Source organism: Aaosphaeria arxii (genome assembly GCF_010015735.1).
Source record: "Aaosphaeria arxii CBS 175.79 unplaced genomic scaffold BU24scaffold_2, whole genome shotgun sequence".
NCBI lineage: Eukaryota > Fungi > Ascomycota > Dothideomycetes > Pleosporales > Aaosphaeria > Aaosphaeria arxii.
The window spans coordinates 642,922-655,709 of record NW_022983475.1 but is presented as its reverse complement, the minus strand read 5'-3'; the positions used below and the strand labels follow the sequence as shown (position 1 = coordinate 655,709).

The 12,788-nt window shown below is 48.1% G+C and overlaps 5 protein-coding genes across 5 annotated transcripts; 3 read left to right on the top strand and 2 right to left on the bottom strand.

Annotated features, from left to right (window-relative positions):
* Nucleotides 1-674: 674 nt before the first annotated feature.
* On the bottom strand, nucleotides 675-1,844 carry BU24DRAFT_340679 (alternative oxidase; the record flags this gene model as incomplete). The annotated part of the gene is made up of 3 exons (XM_033523237.1): nucleotides 675-884; nucleotides 945-1,343; nucleotides 1,428-1,844. The coding sequence occupies 3 exons, from the start codon at nucleotides 1,842-1,844 to the stop codon at nucleotides 675-677; spliced, it is 1,026 nt and encodes a 341-aa protein (XP_033387090.1).
* A 1,133-nt stretch (nucleotides 1,845-2,977) lies between these two features.
* BU24DRAFT_418300 (uncharacterized protein) lies at nucleotides 2,978-4,416 on the bottom strand. Its single transcript, XM_033526947.1, has one exon. The coding sequence runs from the start codon at nucleotides 4,280-4,282 to the stop codon at nucleotides 3,398-3,400; it is 885 nt and encodes a 294-aa protein (XP_033387089.1). The 5' UTR covers nucleotides 4,283-4,416; the 3' UTR covers nucleotides 2,978-3,397.
* A 117-nt stretch (nucleotides 4,417-4,533) lies between these two features.
* Nucleotides 4,534-6,855, top strand: BU24DRAFT_104452 (acetolactate synthase). Its single transcript, XM_033520735.1, has one exon. It carries the CDS (start codon nucleotides 4,678-4,680, stop codon nucleotides 6,358-6,360), a length of 1,683 nt encoding a protein of 560 aa, XP_033387088.1. The 5' UTR covers nucleotides 4,534-4,677; the 3' UTR covers nucleotides 6,361-6,855.
* A 204-nt stretch (nucleotides 6,856-7,059) lies between these two features.
* BU24DRAFT_488821 (uncharacterized protein) lies at nucleotides 7,060-8,560 on the top strand. Its single transcript, XM_033533576.1, has 4 exons — nucleotides 7,060-7,527; nucleotides 7,577-7,701; nucleotides 7,755-8,137; nucleotides 8,198-8,560. Exons 1-4 carry the CDS (start codon nucleotides 7,350-7,352, stop codon nucleotides 8,550-8,552), a joined length of 1,041 nt encoding a protein of 346 aa, XP_033387087.1. The 5' UTR covers nucleotides 7,060-7,349; the 3' UTR covers nucleotides 8,553-8,560.
* Nucleotides 8,561-9,613: 1,053 nt separating this feature from the next.
* Nucleotides 9,614-12,494, top strand: BU24DRAFT_104385 (lysyl-tRNA synthetase). The gene is made up of 13 exons (XM_033520734.1): nucleotides 9,614-9,870; nucleotides 9,927-10,057; nucleotides 10,111-10,154; nucleotides 10,204-10,227; nucleotides 10,298-10,429; nucleotides 10,477-11,012; nucleotides 11,079-11,164; nucleotides 11,214-11,309; nucleotides 11,362-11,385; nucleotides 11,445-11,633; nucleotides 11,683-11,850; nucleotides 11,905-12,006; nucleotides 12,056-12,494. The coding sequence occupies exons 1-13, from the start codon at nucleotides 9,783-9,785 to the stop codon at nucleotides 12,299-12,301; spliced, it is 1,866 nt and encodes a 621-aa protein (XP_033387086.1). The 5' UTR covers nucleotides 9,614-9,782; the 3' UTR covers nucleotides 12,302-12,494.
* The last annotated feature ends 294 nt before the right edge of the window (nucleotides 12,495-12,788 follow it).

Sequence of the window (12,788 nt, the reverse complement as noted above, 5' to 3'; positions counted from 1 at the left end):
TGGCTGGACCCTCGCTAGGTAACAGATTTCATATGATGTGACCAGGCGACTGGCCCATCCAACGACAGCCCTGCACATTGGCGAGGCTGACTGAGCATCACTACATCCTTTGTCCTTGCACGAAGTAACTCCTTCGGTATCTACTCACCAATCTCTATCCGCGGAACGTTTGCACAGTACCTATCTATGGATGACTTTAGGTGGCCTGCCGCTGGGGGGTACAATCTATGGGCCAAATTGTGCAAATGGATAACGGCGTCTGTACAATATGGTACGTTTTTTGTGCAACAGATCGTGAGAATAGGAAGGAGGGGAATTGGCGCACATGTGAAGCCGTCGAGCGGGAAGGCTGGTAGTCTAGACCCTTTCTTCTACACCTCTCTTGAAGTGACGGCAGTTGCTGCTGCGGGTACTAGAGTATGGGGTTACGCAATAGCGTCCTAAGTGATGAGGCAGGGTCTTTGCAGATGCGGGTGAACGAGCAGAAGGATTTCAGGGTCCAATTGTGCAATTCAGCCATTGTCTTAGAGGATGAATGAAAATAGATTCAATATGTACGTAAGAAGATTTTAGGGTATCGCTCAAGGGGCCGGCCATGGTCCATTTCCAAGGCATTGTATGCACACTGTATAGTCTAGTAATCCAACACAGCTATGAAAGTTGACAATTGTCCATTAGATGACATCAGTACGCTCGTATCCTGCTGGGACGAGGGCGGGCTTGGGCGGCTCGCGATCCTTATATTGGGAGACGAATGGGTTGGGGTCTTCCTTCTGGTCGAGGTTGCCCAATGTGTGGTTGACACCGCGGTGGACAGCCTCATCGGCACGGATGTAGAGGATGAGATCCCTCATGTTCTGGTGCTCCTCTGGCAGTCGGAAGTACTACAACTTCGTAAGCATATATACACCTCAAAAGTCAGTCGGGGGATGCGAAGTGCCTACCTGGATAGCGATCTCGGGAATCTTGAACCTGGAGTCGGTCCAGTGGGGGAGCTCGCCGTCCTCGATCTCCTTGATGCATCGAGTGTAAGTGTGCACAGCCTCTTCCTCGAGGTATCCAACGAATCTGTGCACGATCTTCGGGGAGATGAGGTAGGCAACGAAGAGCGAATTGAAGAAGAAACCCTGTGCGCCAATGATTGCAAGCTTCATGAACCAGCCAGGCTCGGACATCTTCAAAAAGGTTAGGAGATGCATTCGCTCATTGTAGCTCTCCTCGAGAAGGGTCTCGATCCAACCGTTGTCCCGCTTCATCCCGCGGAGGCTGTTGAGATGGCGTAGCATGCCGCCAACCATTCCAGGGACACCGGCGACGCTTTCAAGGAAGATGAAGCGAATCAACTGGGGTAACACATGTCAGCACTATGGACTTCGGCCGACGCGCATATTGTTTCAATGGAAAATGAAGGAAGGAAAGGGCCCTACCCATTGTGCCTCTGTCAAAGGCTTTGAGGCTACCACAGCAGTAGTCGGGTTCTTCTTGTCGACTTGTTGTTCCTGGTCCATGCCTGTGACCTTGTCCATGCAGTACCTAGCAAAGCGCACAATCTTCCAGGCCGCCCAGTCACCCGCATCTCGAGGCTCTCGGTGGGCAGGGACCACAGAAAGCATCTCTTCGTAGGTATAGCCGTGATGTGGCCATGCTGGCTTCGTGGTGCGAATGTGCTCAGTCTCCTTGACTGGGAAAAGATCACGAAGTTGCGTTGCAGGTGTTGAAGAGAAGGTTCTTGTCTGGTATTGTTGGTATCCCGCGCGGGTCAGACTGCGACGAGCCTGGTTCCGGGCAAGTGAGGATGAGGGAGTTGATGAAATAATGAAGCCAAATGCTGGAGCTTTACCCATCCGGGCAGCATTTCTGGAGGCGTTCATACGAGTATTGTGTATTTGAGTCGACAGCATATTGACCAGACAATGTAGGAGATCGAATCTGAGATTGAATTCACAGTGAATAAGCAGCTCTACAATGAGCCATCGAGTCTTATATACATATTCACGCACAGGCGACTCCTTCTACTACATCCTTCAGGCGTTCGCTGCGGTCCACGGTCAAACCACTGAACTGAGAAGTCCATAACAAAGATCATACGATGGTGATAACAATACAGCTATGCCGGCGGTTGTGATGCGGCTAGAGACCCTGCAGTCTCACCTTTTAGACAAAAGAGCTCGTATTCCTCATGAGACTTGCGCTACACAATGATCAACTGGAGTTTTCCATAGAGCTGGCCAACTTGCCTAGAGACATTAATCAGCTAAGAGATACGCGAGCCCATGCAGGGTATTAGACCCTATTGGGTACCCAGTACTGTGCTCTCGATGGAACCAGCCCTGTAGGGCTAAACCTATGTGCCAAAAGAGAATACAGTCAGGTTATATTAAAAATTGTTATTATTGCCATTTCCACGTGCACAATGGAAGCATAAAGTACTAGTCCAAAGTATCGGAGACTAGTACTGTAGCGGTAATCTAGTCCAACGTGCCGCTACTCTTCTAGTAAACTGACCTGAACACGAAACGGTACGGCTGTCAAAAATTCGATCATCTCCGCGCAGGAGTCAAGCTGATTTACACAGATCCCCATCTCTTCATCAGTAGTCAAGGCTCACTCGAGTCTGAGTGTTCGAGGGTGTCCTTCAAGCTAAATGCCCTCCCATTGAGCGAATTCGTTTCCATGCACGATTTTGCTTAGAGAGCCGCGTCGCGATGCCACCGACTACGCTTTGGGGTGGTGTTGGGTACCCGTGTGCCAGTCGCTATCATTACGGTAGAAAATAAAGATTGCACGCGGTTGGTTGCTGACTTTGGCGCCATCTCTTCTTCAAGCTTAACAGCACCCAAAGTGGCGTTCAGTCACCAATCGCAGGAGGATAAGTCGCTGGCCGAGAACTCCGAATACTGTGTACGAACGCAAAGAACTTGCAAGCCATTAAGCATTGTGGAGACTCACCTCAACCAGAATTGAGGTCGACTGACATGACCGTTTTTGATATTCAAACTCCAAGCCATTACAAAACAAGCTTTCGATCCCCTCGAGATTCCGAATTACGACAATTTTTGTTCGTATACAGGAATCCGACCCAAAAGTATCACGAGACATAATTGTTCGAAAAGGACCTGGACAGATCTATGTGTTGGACGTTGAGGTGAGGAATTGAACGTTCAAATCTGTTGCCCTTGAATCGCCTCTTATGTATCCCAAGCAATGTTTTAATCCAATGGAAGCAGTCAATGACGCATAACGCATTGGGATTTCATCACCCCAGTAGTAACAAGAAGAGACATTCGTTTTTCTTTTTATTTATGAATGCGACTTGTAGACACGGCTAATGGAATCTACGGCGATCGCATGCGACAGATTGAATTGGATTTGCTGACACGGTAAGAGATACTATGTCCTATCCTTCTACAGTTGAGATACCCTGGGCGTCGAGCTTTAATTGAGCCTGGTTATATTCTTCATCCATGGTTGGTAGCCGTAAATGCACATCAGACAACTGAGCTACAGCAATATCGATCTCGCCGATGGCCTCACATTCTAATACATGCCCCCCATGCTTCTTGTCGGCTGATATGAAGTGTAGATGATCACCAGCGACACTGATACCTTGCATGAAAGACGGAGACCGGAATCCCACGAGTGTGCCTTCTATATCGTTGAAGGAATGCGATGTTTGATGCTTTCCTATCTCAGCGAGACCCTGGTGCGGTGTCTGCTGTCCGCCGACGGTTCGCACGGTAATGGCCTTGAAGACACCATGTATTTTGAAGGAAAGGTAATGATTCCTTGTATCCGCCATGATTTGCGAAAGATGTGACGCGAGCTCTTGTTTGCTTTGAATGTGGACGCTGGCCGTAATGGTAGGTTGGAAGTCCGTAATCATCGCAAAGGGTATGATCGTTTGGTCGTATGCTGTGCTTTGTATATCGTGCACCGAACCATCGGATTTCATTTGGTAAACGAGGCCATCGAGGATGATCATTTCACCAACCATGTGCCGGAAAGTCCCCAACCCGAAATTTCCATTGACAATGAGATCGGACAGCGGAAGACCTTTATTAGCCACGCCATCAATCAGGGCCGAGACAATGGAATATTGAAAGAGTTGATTTGGCGCCATGCTTGTGCTGCTTGCAATCGCCGATAAGAATTGAGCTGTATCGAAAAATGGGTAGAAGAGAGGGTTTGTATGAGGTAGAGCTCCCGAACGATGGCACCGCTGCTTGAAGAACAGCAAATAACAATCGGTGACGTAGTTGTCAACAATAGAGAAGTCCTTCATCGACAGCCTTTACTAACGGAGCCTAAAGGATCTCATGAAGGATAGCTGATTGGAGATTCCATACTTTTGGGACAGTAAGCACTCACGACGAAGCGTGTTTAAGCCAATAGTGGGGTCTTCCGGGCATTCCGACGGTGGTATTGGCCTTGCAGTCGCTCCCCTACGTAACGAGCCCCAGTGACTAAGACAACCTAATAGTAATTTTGGGAAAGTGGCCGCTGAATCAGGCACATTATGTACGTCCATAAAGGTGACTGGGTCGTAGGTAAGCTTGTAGTCTGCATTTAGCCAAGGTATCTTATTTCACCCCGCCTAACGTCGCCAACATGATATCCTTTATCTTGGTGCATATCAGCTTTGTTCATTCCCATTGAAAACTCGAATTTCCAGATACAATGGCGACCGATACCGTAGACGTTGCGATAAATTCGCTCCTTGCGGCAGGAGTGAAGTATGTCTTTGGCGTTCCTGGTGCAAAGATAGACTCCGTATTCAACGCACTTGTCGATCACAAGGAAATACACCTCGTCGTATGTCGACATGAGCAAAATGCGGCCTTCATTGCGGGAGCAGTTGGAAAAATCACCGGCCGTCCAGGAGTGTGTATTGCGACATCCGGCCCAGGGACTAGCAATTTGGTTACTGGCCTGGTTACTGCGACTGACGAAGGCGCCCCAATGGTTGCCATTGTGGGTAGCGTCAAACGGTCACACATGTTAAAGAAAACACATCAAAGCTTACGAGCCGTTGAGCTCCTCACTCCGGTCACCAAGAAGGCAGCGGGAGTCACCGTGGAGAACCAAGTCGCTGAGATCATGCTCGATGCGTTCCGTGTTGCTACTGCATATCCCCAAGGTGCAGCAGCAGTAATTCTGCCTATCGATATCATGCTCACTGGAGTGAGCAAAACTACAATCCCTGCATTCCCATCGAACGCCTTTCTGCCACCGGCATACGGTCTATCACCAGAGAGCACTCTTCAGGACGCAGTTTCTAGAATCCAGGCAGCTAAGGCGCCGCTTCTATTCCTAGGAATGCGCTCAGTTGAGCCAGATGTAGTTGAAGCGGTTCGCCGTTTCCTTGAGGTGCATCCAATGCCAGTTGTCGAAACATTCCAAGCTGCTGGAGCTATTTCCAAGGAGCTTGTACACCTTTTCTACGGCAGGGTTGGTCTATTCCGCAATCAACCTGGAGATAAGCTTTTATGTCATTCGGACCTCATTATCACCATCGGCTACGATCAGGCAGAGTACGACGCGGATGTTTGGAATACTACCAACCACTTTGACATCATCCATCTCGACTTTACTGCTGCAGACTGGGGCCACTACTACGCACCGAAACTGGAACTCATCGGCTCACCAGCGCAGAATCTGGATAGTCTCCAGAGCAAACTTTCTAGCGTGGCAAAGTTACAAGAAAAAGACGAAGCCAAAGCTATCCTAGCCGAACTTCATACCTGGAAGTCGAGTCCGCATGCCAGCCTTAAGCCTGGTTTGGTCCACCCTCTCTACTTTATCCGGCTGCTCCAGCAGATGATGATCGAGTCTACAACAGTAGCATGCGATATTGGCAGTGTGTACATTTGGATGTGCCGATACTTCTACTCTTACAAGCCAAAGACCTTCTTGGTTTCCAATGTCCAACAGACATTAGGTGTCGCTATGCCCTGGGCAATTGCAGCTTCTCTTTGCCAGTCACCACCGTGCTCCAGCAAGGTGATTAGCATCAGTGGCGACGGTGGCTTCATGTACAGCTCTCAGGAGCTTGTCACGGCAGTACAGCAAGGCTGTAATATGACCCACTTCATATGGAATGATGGCAAATACAACATGGTCGAATTTCAGGAAGTCAACAAATATGGGCGGAGCGCCGGAATTGAGTTGGGTGGAATGGATTTTGTGAAGTTTGCGGAGGCATCCGGAGCAAAAGGTTTCCGCGTTAGTGATGCCTCGGAACTCGAGAGCGTTATGAAAGAGGCGTTGGAGTACGAAGGTGTTTGTGTTGTGGACGTGAGTATTGATTACTCCCATAACCTCGCGCTGATGAAGCAAGTCAGCCTGGATGATATTTCCTAAATATATCTCTCATATTGGAGGCGCAAGAAGGCGTAGGTATGATTTTTATATAGCAGTCAAGTGACACTGGCAAGATCAACTGGCGTGCATCAATAATACAAAAGTTACTTCCTTGGCCCCGTCTCGATTTTATGACAGCACTTCGGTACGTTGCTCAGACACGGGACATGTGTAAGCTACTAATCTGCTTCTGGAGTCAATCTCAACGTATATTCTGCTAATACTGTTCCCAGACAAAGAGTGGCGAGAAACATATCAAAAGCACCATACCTGAAGAGAGAAACTACTGTCTGCACGTCATTCTTTTATCAGTCGGCCTGCATGTAGGTTCGAAAATATGATAATCTCAGAACGAGAACCTTAAAAGGAGTATCTGGGATGTGTGCATACGGAGAATAAGTTAAGCACCCTCAATCAACTAAAAGACCCTGAACACGAATGGGCTGAAAGATCGTCGGCCAGCACTCTGTCTGTGCACGATGGAACCCCGCGGGATGGTAGACTGGTGAACGTATTGGCGGTGAATACAACAAGCACGAGTCGTATAGAACGAGGGTAATAACTTGTACAGAGCTCGTGGCTTGAGTATTGCCGACACAGGGCAGACGGCTTGCCTCGCTTCTAAGATAAGCTACTGTAGGTTGCGTACTAATACGAGGTAGCTGCGCTTACACATTCACTTTTACCGAGAACTTCGAGGAATATGGCAATGCTTAAAAGCCATAATTATACTATCGTCAAACTAAAAGCTTAGCACAAATGCATACAGACGGGAAGTTAGATAGCTTCCCATAATTCCTGTTGAAACCTCTGCAGGTGTTTACAAACCTACAGCCCGTTCCATCGGCCGGAAGCGCGTTCCTGTGAGTGTCGAGTGCCCTTATAAGTATCAATTCCTCCCAGCCCTGGGACATGCTCCCGGTTTCCCCCACACCAAAGACAATTGCTGCTTCTCGTGTCTCTTTGCTGTACCGCCGACGGTCGCGATTATGGAAGCTGCTCTGCCGCCCCCACCTGGCTTAGTACCCAATTTTTCTCACCCTCCACGATCACTGGGCTACGGTATACGAGCCTATGCTGCATTTTCTGCTGCCCTGTGCTCAGTTTTGATCAGCATAAGGTTGTTTACACGCATAATCATTCTGCGCAAACTCGAGATAGATGACTGTATGAAAGCTGCTTCCAATCATATCGTTGTTAAGCTAATCCTGCTAAGATACCTGCATCTTCTCTTGGGTATTTCTTGTTGCTCTAACAGTATTATGTCAATTCACCGTGATCAACGGTGCTGGACTTCACCAGTGGAACATGAGTATTGAACAATTCAAAGACTTGCTTATTGTGAGTACCGTATTCGCTGTCTCCTACCTATTACAACACTGACTATTATCTAGTACGTATATGTTGCGAAAGTGCTTTATCTTTTTGTTTTGTTACCGATCAAGATCACAATCATCCTCCAGCTCCGCCGATTTTTCGCTCCTCACTCTTATCTAGCCTCGTATAAAGTTCTTACCTGGCTACTCATTATCAGTACGGCGCTTGCTATATCCTCGCTACTCACAGACGTCTTTCAATGCCACCCCATCCGGAAAGCATGGGAATTCGATATCCCAGGGAAATGCATCACCTCGCCAGTTGTTCACTCATACACGGCCAGTGTAAACATGGCCACGGATTTTGCGATCTTACTCCTTCCGGCCTATTGGATATGGAAACTGAAGATAGCTGTCACTAAGAGGATTCAAATAAGCTTACTTTTCGTTGGTGGAATTGTGTAAGTTCTACTGCATGCAAACACTTCTCGAATAACCTGCTAAGTCTTTACTGCCTTCAGAGCGTGCCTAGGAAGTATATTGCATCTATACGAAGCCAGGCAAATGGTCAAGAAGGCGGATCAATCATACATGGCCGGTCGTCTTTTTCTCTGGTGCCTTCTTGAAGTCGTTGGCGGGTTCATATCATCCTGCCTGCCTGTGCATCCGATATTCTTCAGGGCGATCCGGGCCGGAAGCATCAAAGCAGTGCGCCACGATCCATCTTCTGGGGCGTTTCGTCGAAATACTGAGGAAGATCTCATCGGCCAGAGCGGGGCATCTAGTCGGGATCCGACTGATTCTAAAGTTCGATACCCGGATCCTGATGCTATCAGTCTCCATTATTTGCAGGAGGAAGATCAGTTTCGTAGATGAGGGCCATGTATATTATGAGCAAGTGAAGAACCTTCCAAATCGAAATGCCACGCAGGACGTGGTATCTTTGGAGTACGGCCTCTCCAGTCATAAAAAGTTTGTTTGATTTTTTATTCATGATGCATTGCCTTGGTCATTCCAGCAACCATTTTCAAGTATCTCGAATGAGTGCAAACTGCAGCAAAGTACACGACGCTGCTCAAAGGAACATCTGCTAATGACACGCGGGTGGAGATTTCTGATACATTGATACTACACTGTACTTGGCGAAAGTGGTCGGTTACTGTTTAACCCACTTCTGTACAGATCAACGTGAAGTTCTATTTAGTCTTCTTGACAGATCATACACGGCTGGGAATAAGGTTTATCGCAATGCATTGTGATTTCTTGGGTTTGTTGTGATGGGGGCTACAATTATAGGAGGACAAGAGAAGATCATCCCAGAATTGCCTCAAGAAGGCATTACAAGCGCGGAATCGAACCATTTCACGATACATATATGCATGAAGGAGATAGAAAGGACGGGTCGGTTCCAGTAAACCGGTCGCTTGACTCATTACCAATACACATGATCTCCACCAGCCTGCTGACTTTACCTGCTGTAGGCCTCTTGGTCAGCAATATCTTCTCATACTCCTATATGACTATCTATCTTTTCGGCTCGTCAAAAGGTCTTGGCTTGTACGGGCCAATAAAAGCACCACGGCGTTGGTTGAGCTGGCATTCTTGTCGGGTACCTGAGTGGTAAAAGTTTTGTTCTTCAGAGCTGGTCTTGGTCTCTTATGAAGTTATGTTTCCAAGACACCCCATGCAGAAAAAGGTACCAGTGTTCGGAAATGTATGGTTTTTTTACCCTATTTATTTCCATACAGGAGAAACTAAAGTATTTTGGGGCAAGTTGTACTGTACACAGCCGTGAGTGTATGAAGCGCATCTTCAGTGACGTGTTTGGTGAGTCAACCAGACCCGACTGTGTTAGCGAAGCAGAGGAACATGACCATTCAGATCTGAGTAGTAGGATCCTAAGAAATTGTATGAATCAGAAAAAGAGATTGACAAGCATTCCTCCGCATATTACGATGAATTGTGACTCTACTACTTGTTACGGAGCGGAAGAACTAAATCGCCGAATTGAGTCACCCCCCATTGCCCCCGCCGAAATTTAGGAACCACTTTCGCCTGCCCCTCATTGACGAGTCAAACGTGAACAATCAAAACCCAATTGTCAACATGGCCGATTCCGAACAACAGCCCGCCGCGGCTCCCGAGAAGCTCTACGATGACCCCGTTACTGGAGAGCGTATCTCCAAGAGCGAGTGTTAGTTATTTCTCCCAATTGTGTCGCGCGACCATTTTTTCTAATCGCCGCAACAGTGAAGAGGCGCGAGAAGAAGAGGGAGGCCGAGCGCAAGAAGGCAGAGAAGGCAGAGAAGTCTGGTGCTGCCGTTCCCAGCCGACCCAAGGAGAAGTCCGCAGAAGAGTCTGAGAAGGACTTGAACCCCAATGTATGGCCGATTTGTGAAATTGACGTTACGATAATTTATGTTAACTTTCACAGCAATACTTCGAGATCAGGTCGAGGGCCATCAATAAGCTCCGAACGTAGGTTTGCCAACTTCCTTGATAGAAGCCCAAATGCTGACTTGTGTAGTTCTAAGGAGCCCAACCCATACCCGTATGTGAACACTTCCGGATGCTTCCCGCGATGGGAGCTGGCTATCTATGGGTCGTCTGACGGATTTTAGGCACAAGTTCCATGTGAACACAAGATTGGGAAGCTTTGTCGAGGAGTACGCTCACCTCAAGAAGGGCGAAACTCTTCCCGAGAAGGAGATCCGCGTGGGTGTCCGGATCATCACCAAGCGCGCGTCTGGAAAGTGAGTATAGGCACCCTTCTTGGTCAGTCATATACTAAACATCACAGTGCGCTCCGTTTCTACGACTGCAAGGCCGAGGGCATTACGCTCCAAATCATGTGCCAATCGCAAGAGGCCAAGGGTGACGTCCCTTTCGCTAGCCAGCATGACCACCTTCGACGAGGAGACTGGATTGGTGTTGTTGGATACCCCGGAAGGACAAACCCCAAGAAGGGCGGAGAGGGAGAGCTCAGTATCTTTGCCCAGGAGGTGATCTTGCTCACACCCTGCCTGCACCAGTTGCCAACCGAGTACTTCGGTTTCAAGGACCAGGAGCAGCGTCACAGGCAGAGGTTCCTCGATCTTATCATGAATGACCCTGTCCGAAGCACTTTCTTCACCCGTACGAGGATCGTCAAGTATATTCGCAAGTACTTGGATGAGCGCGACTTCTTGGAGGTGCAAACACCGATGATGAACAAGATTGCTGGTGGTGCCACAGCCAAGCCCTTCAAGACTCATCACAACGAACTTGACATGGAGCTTTATCTCCGAATTGCTCCTGAGCTCTTCCTCAAGGAACTTGTTGTTGGTGGTATCGAACGTAAGTCTATCACTTCAACCTGTTAACATGCCACTTCTGTAACACAACCTTGCTGACTCCCTGTAGGTGTTTACGAGATTGGTCGTCAGTTCCGTAACGAGGGTATTGATCTAACACATAACCCCGAGTTCACAACTTGCGAATTCTATATGGTAGGCTTACGTACTGTTGAGTATGGAACGATAATTGACTTGTATATAGGCATTTGCTGATGTGTACGACTTGATGGACATGACAGAGGAGATGGTCTCAGGCCTCGTATATGAGATCTTTGGCACATACAAGACCAAGTACCACGTACGTATTCAACAGATGGGTGGTGTATTGGATCTAAGCTAACTTCTTATAGACGCAAAACGGAACAGAGTATGAAGTACGTCAATTATCGAATGACTCGATCTCATTAGCGCGATACTAATTCATCTTGTATAGGTGAACTGGGAAAGACCCTGGGCCAGAAAGGATATGATGCCAGAGCTGGAGAAGGCCACTGGCGAGAAGTTCCCTCCTCATGACCAGCTTCACACTCAGGAGACAAACGAGTTCCTCAAGCGTGTCTTGAAGAAGATGAATGTGGATTGCCCACCACCGCTCACCAACGCTAGAATGATTGACACCTTGGTAAGTGATGGAAGATCAAAAGACGATTTTTGTTACTGATTTTGGAAAGGTTGGTGAATATATCGAGGAGACTTCCATTAACCCAACATTCATCTTTGGTCACCCCGAAATGATGTCACCGCTTGCCAAGTACTCTCGCGACAGGCCAGGCCTCTGCGAGCGTTTCGAGGCTTTCGTCTGCAAGAAGGAGATTTGCAATGCATACACCGAGTTGAACGTAAGTTGAACGATTTTACGTACTGTGGAATGATGTCTAACGCATTGTTTGTAGGATCCATTCGACCAGCGCATGCGTTTCGAAGAGCAAGCCAGACAGAAGGACCAGGGTGACGAGGAAGTCCAGCTCATTGACGAGACTTTCTGCCAGTCATTGGTAAGATTGCCCTCTTCTTATCGAAGTCCATACACTAACATTTCTATAGGAGTACGGTCTTCCCCCGACAGGAGGATGGGGTCTCGGAATTGACCGATTGGTCATGTTCTTGACCGACCACTACAGTATCAAGGAAGTTCTCACCTTCCCCTTCATGAAGGACGTAGTTGAGGACAAGAAGAAGACCGCCGCTGAAGTCGTCGACATTCAGCCTGTCCCCGTTGAGGGCATTCGTAGGTCATGTTTCTACTCTAGACTATCGGAACATACTGACAGACGCATAGCCCACAAATAAATACCAATTCGGTCTTACATAGGCGTCCTGGAAAAACATTAGGGCGGTATTGGAAAACATTGACCACAAAGATTGGATCATGGAAGGGGAAGTACAGTAACGGATTAGAATAAAAAATTCCAAGATACATCGTCTTTGCTATATCCCGTTCAATTCAGAGAAAGCAATGCAATAAGACTCTTCATCGTACAAACTTTCAATCGCGAACCGTGGGCGATCTAAGTCTTCACAGTGTGAAAATGCCCCATGCCGTGAGCCGTCGACAAACACACCACACCCATGATTACCTTGTAGACTATCGACCGCACCAAACCCACAATATGAGACAAAAAGGTCACAATGCCAGTATAGCTCCATACCAGCACTAGCCTAGAGGATCGGCCCGGGGAAGGTGGTGTCGAGGATACCGCGAAAGGCTCGGATCGCCACCAAGGCGCGGCTACACTACGCATAGCGTACCGGACTTTCAACGTCACTTCAAGCAATG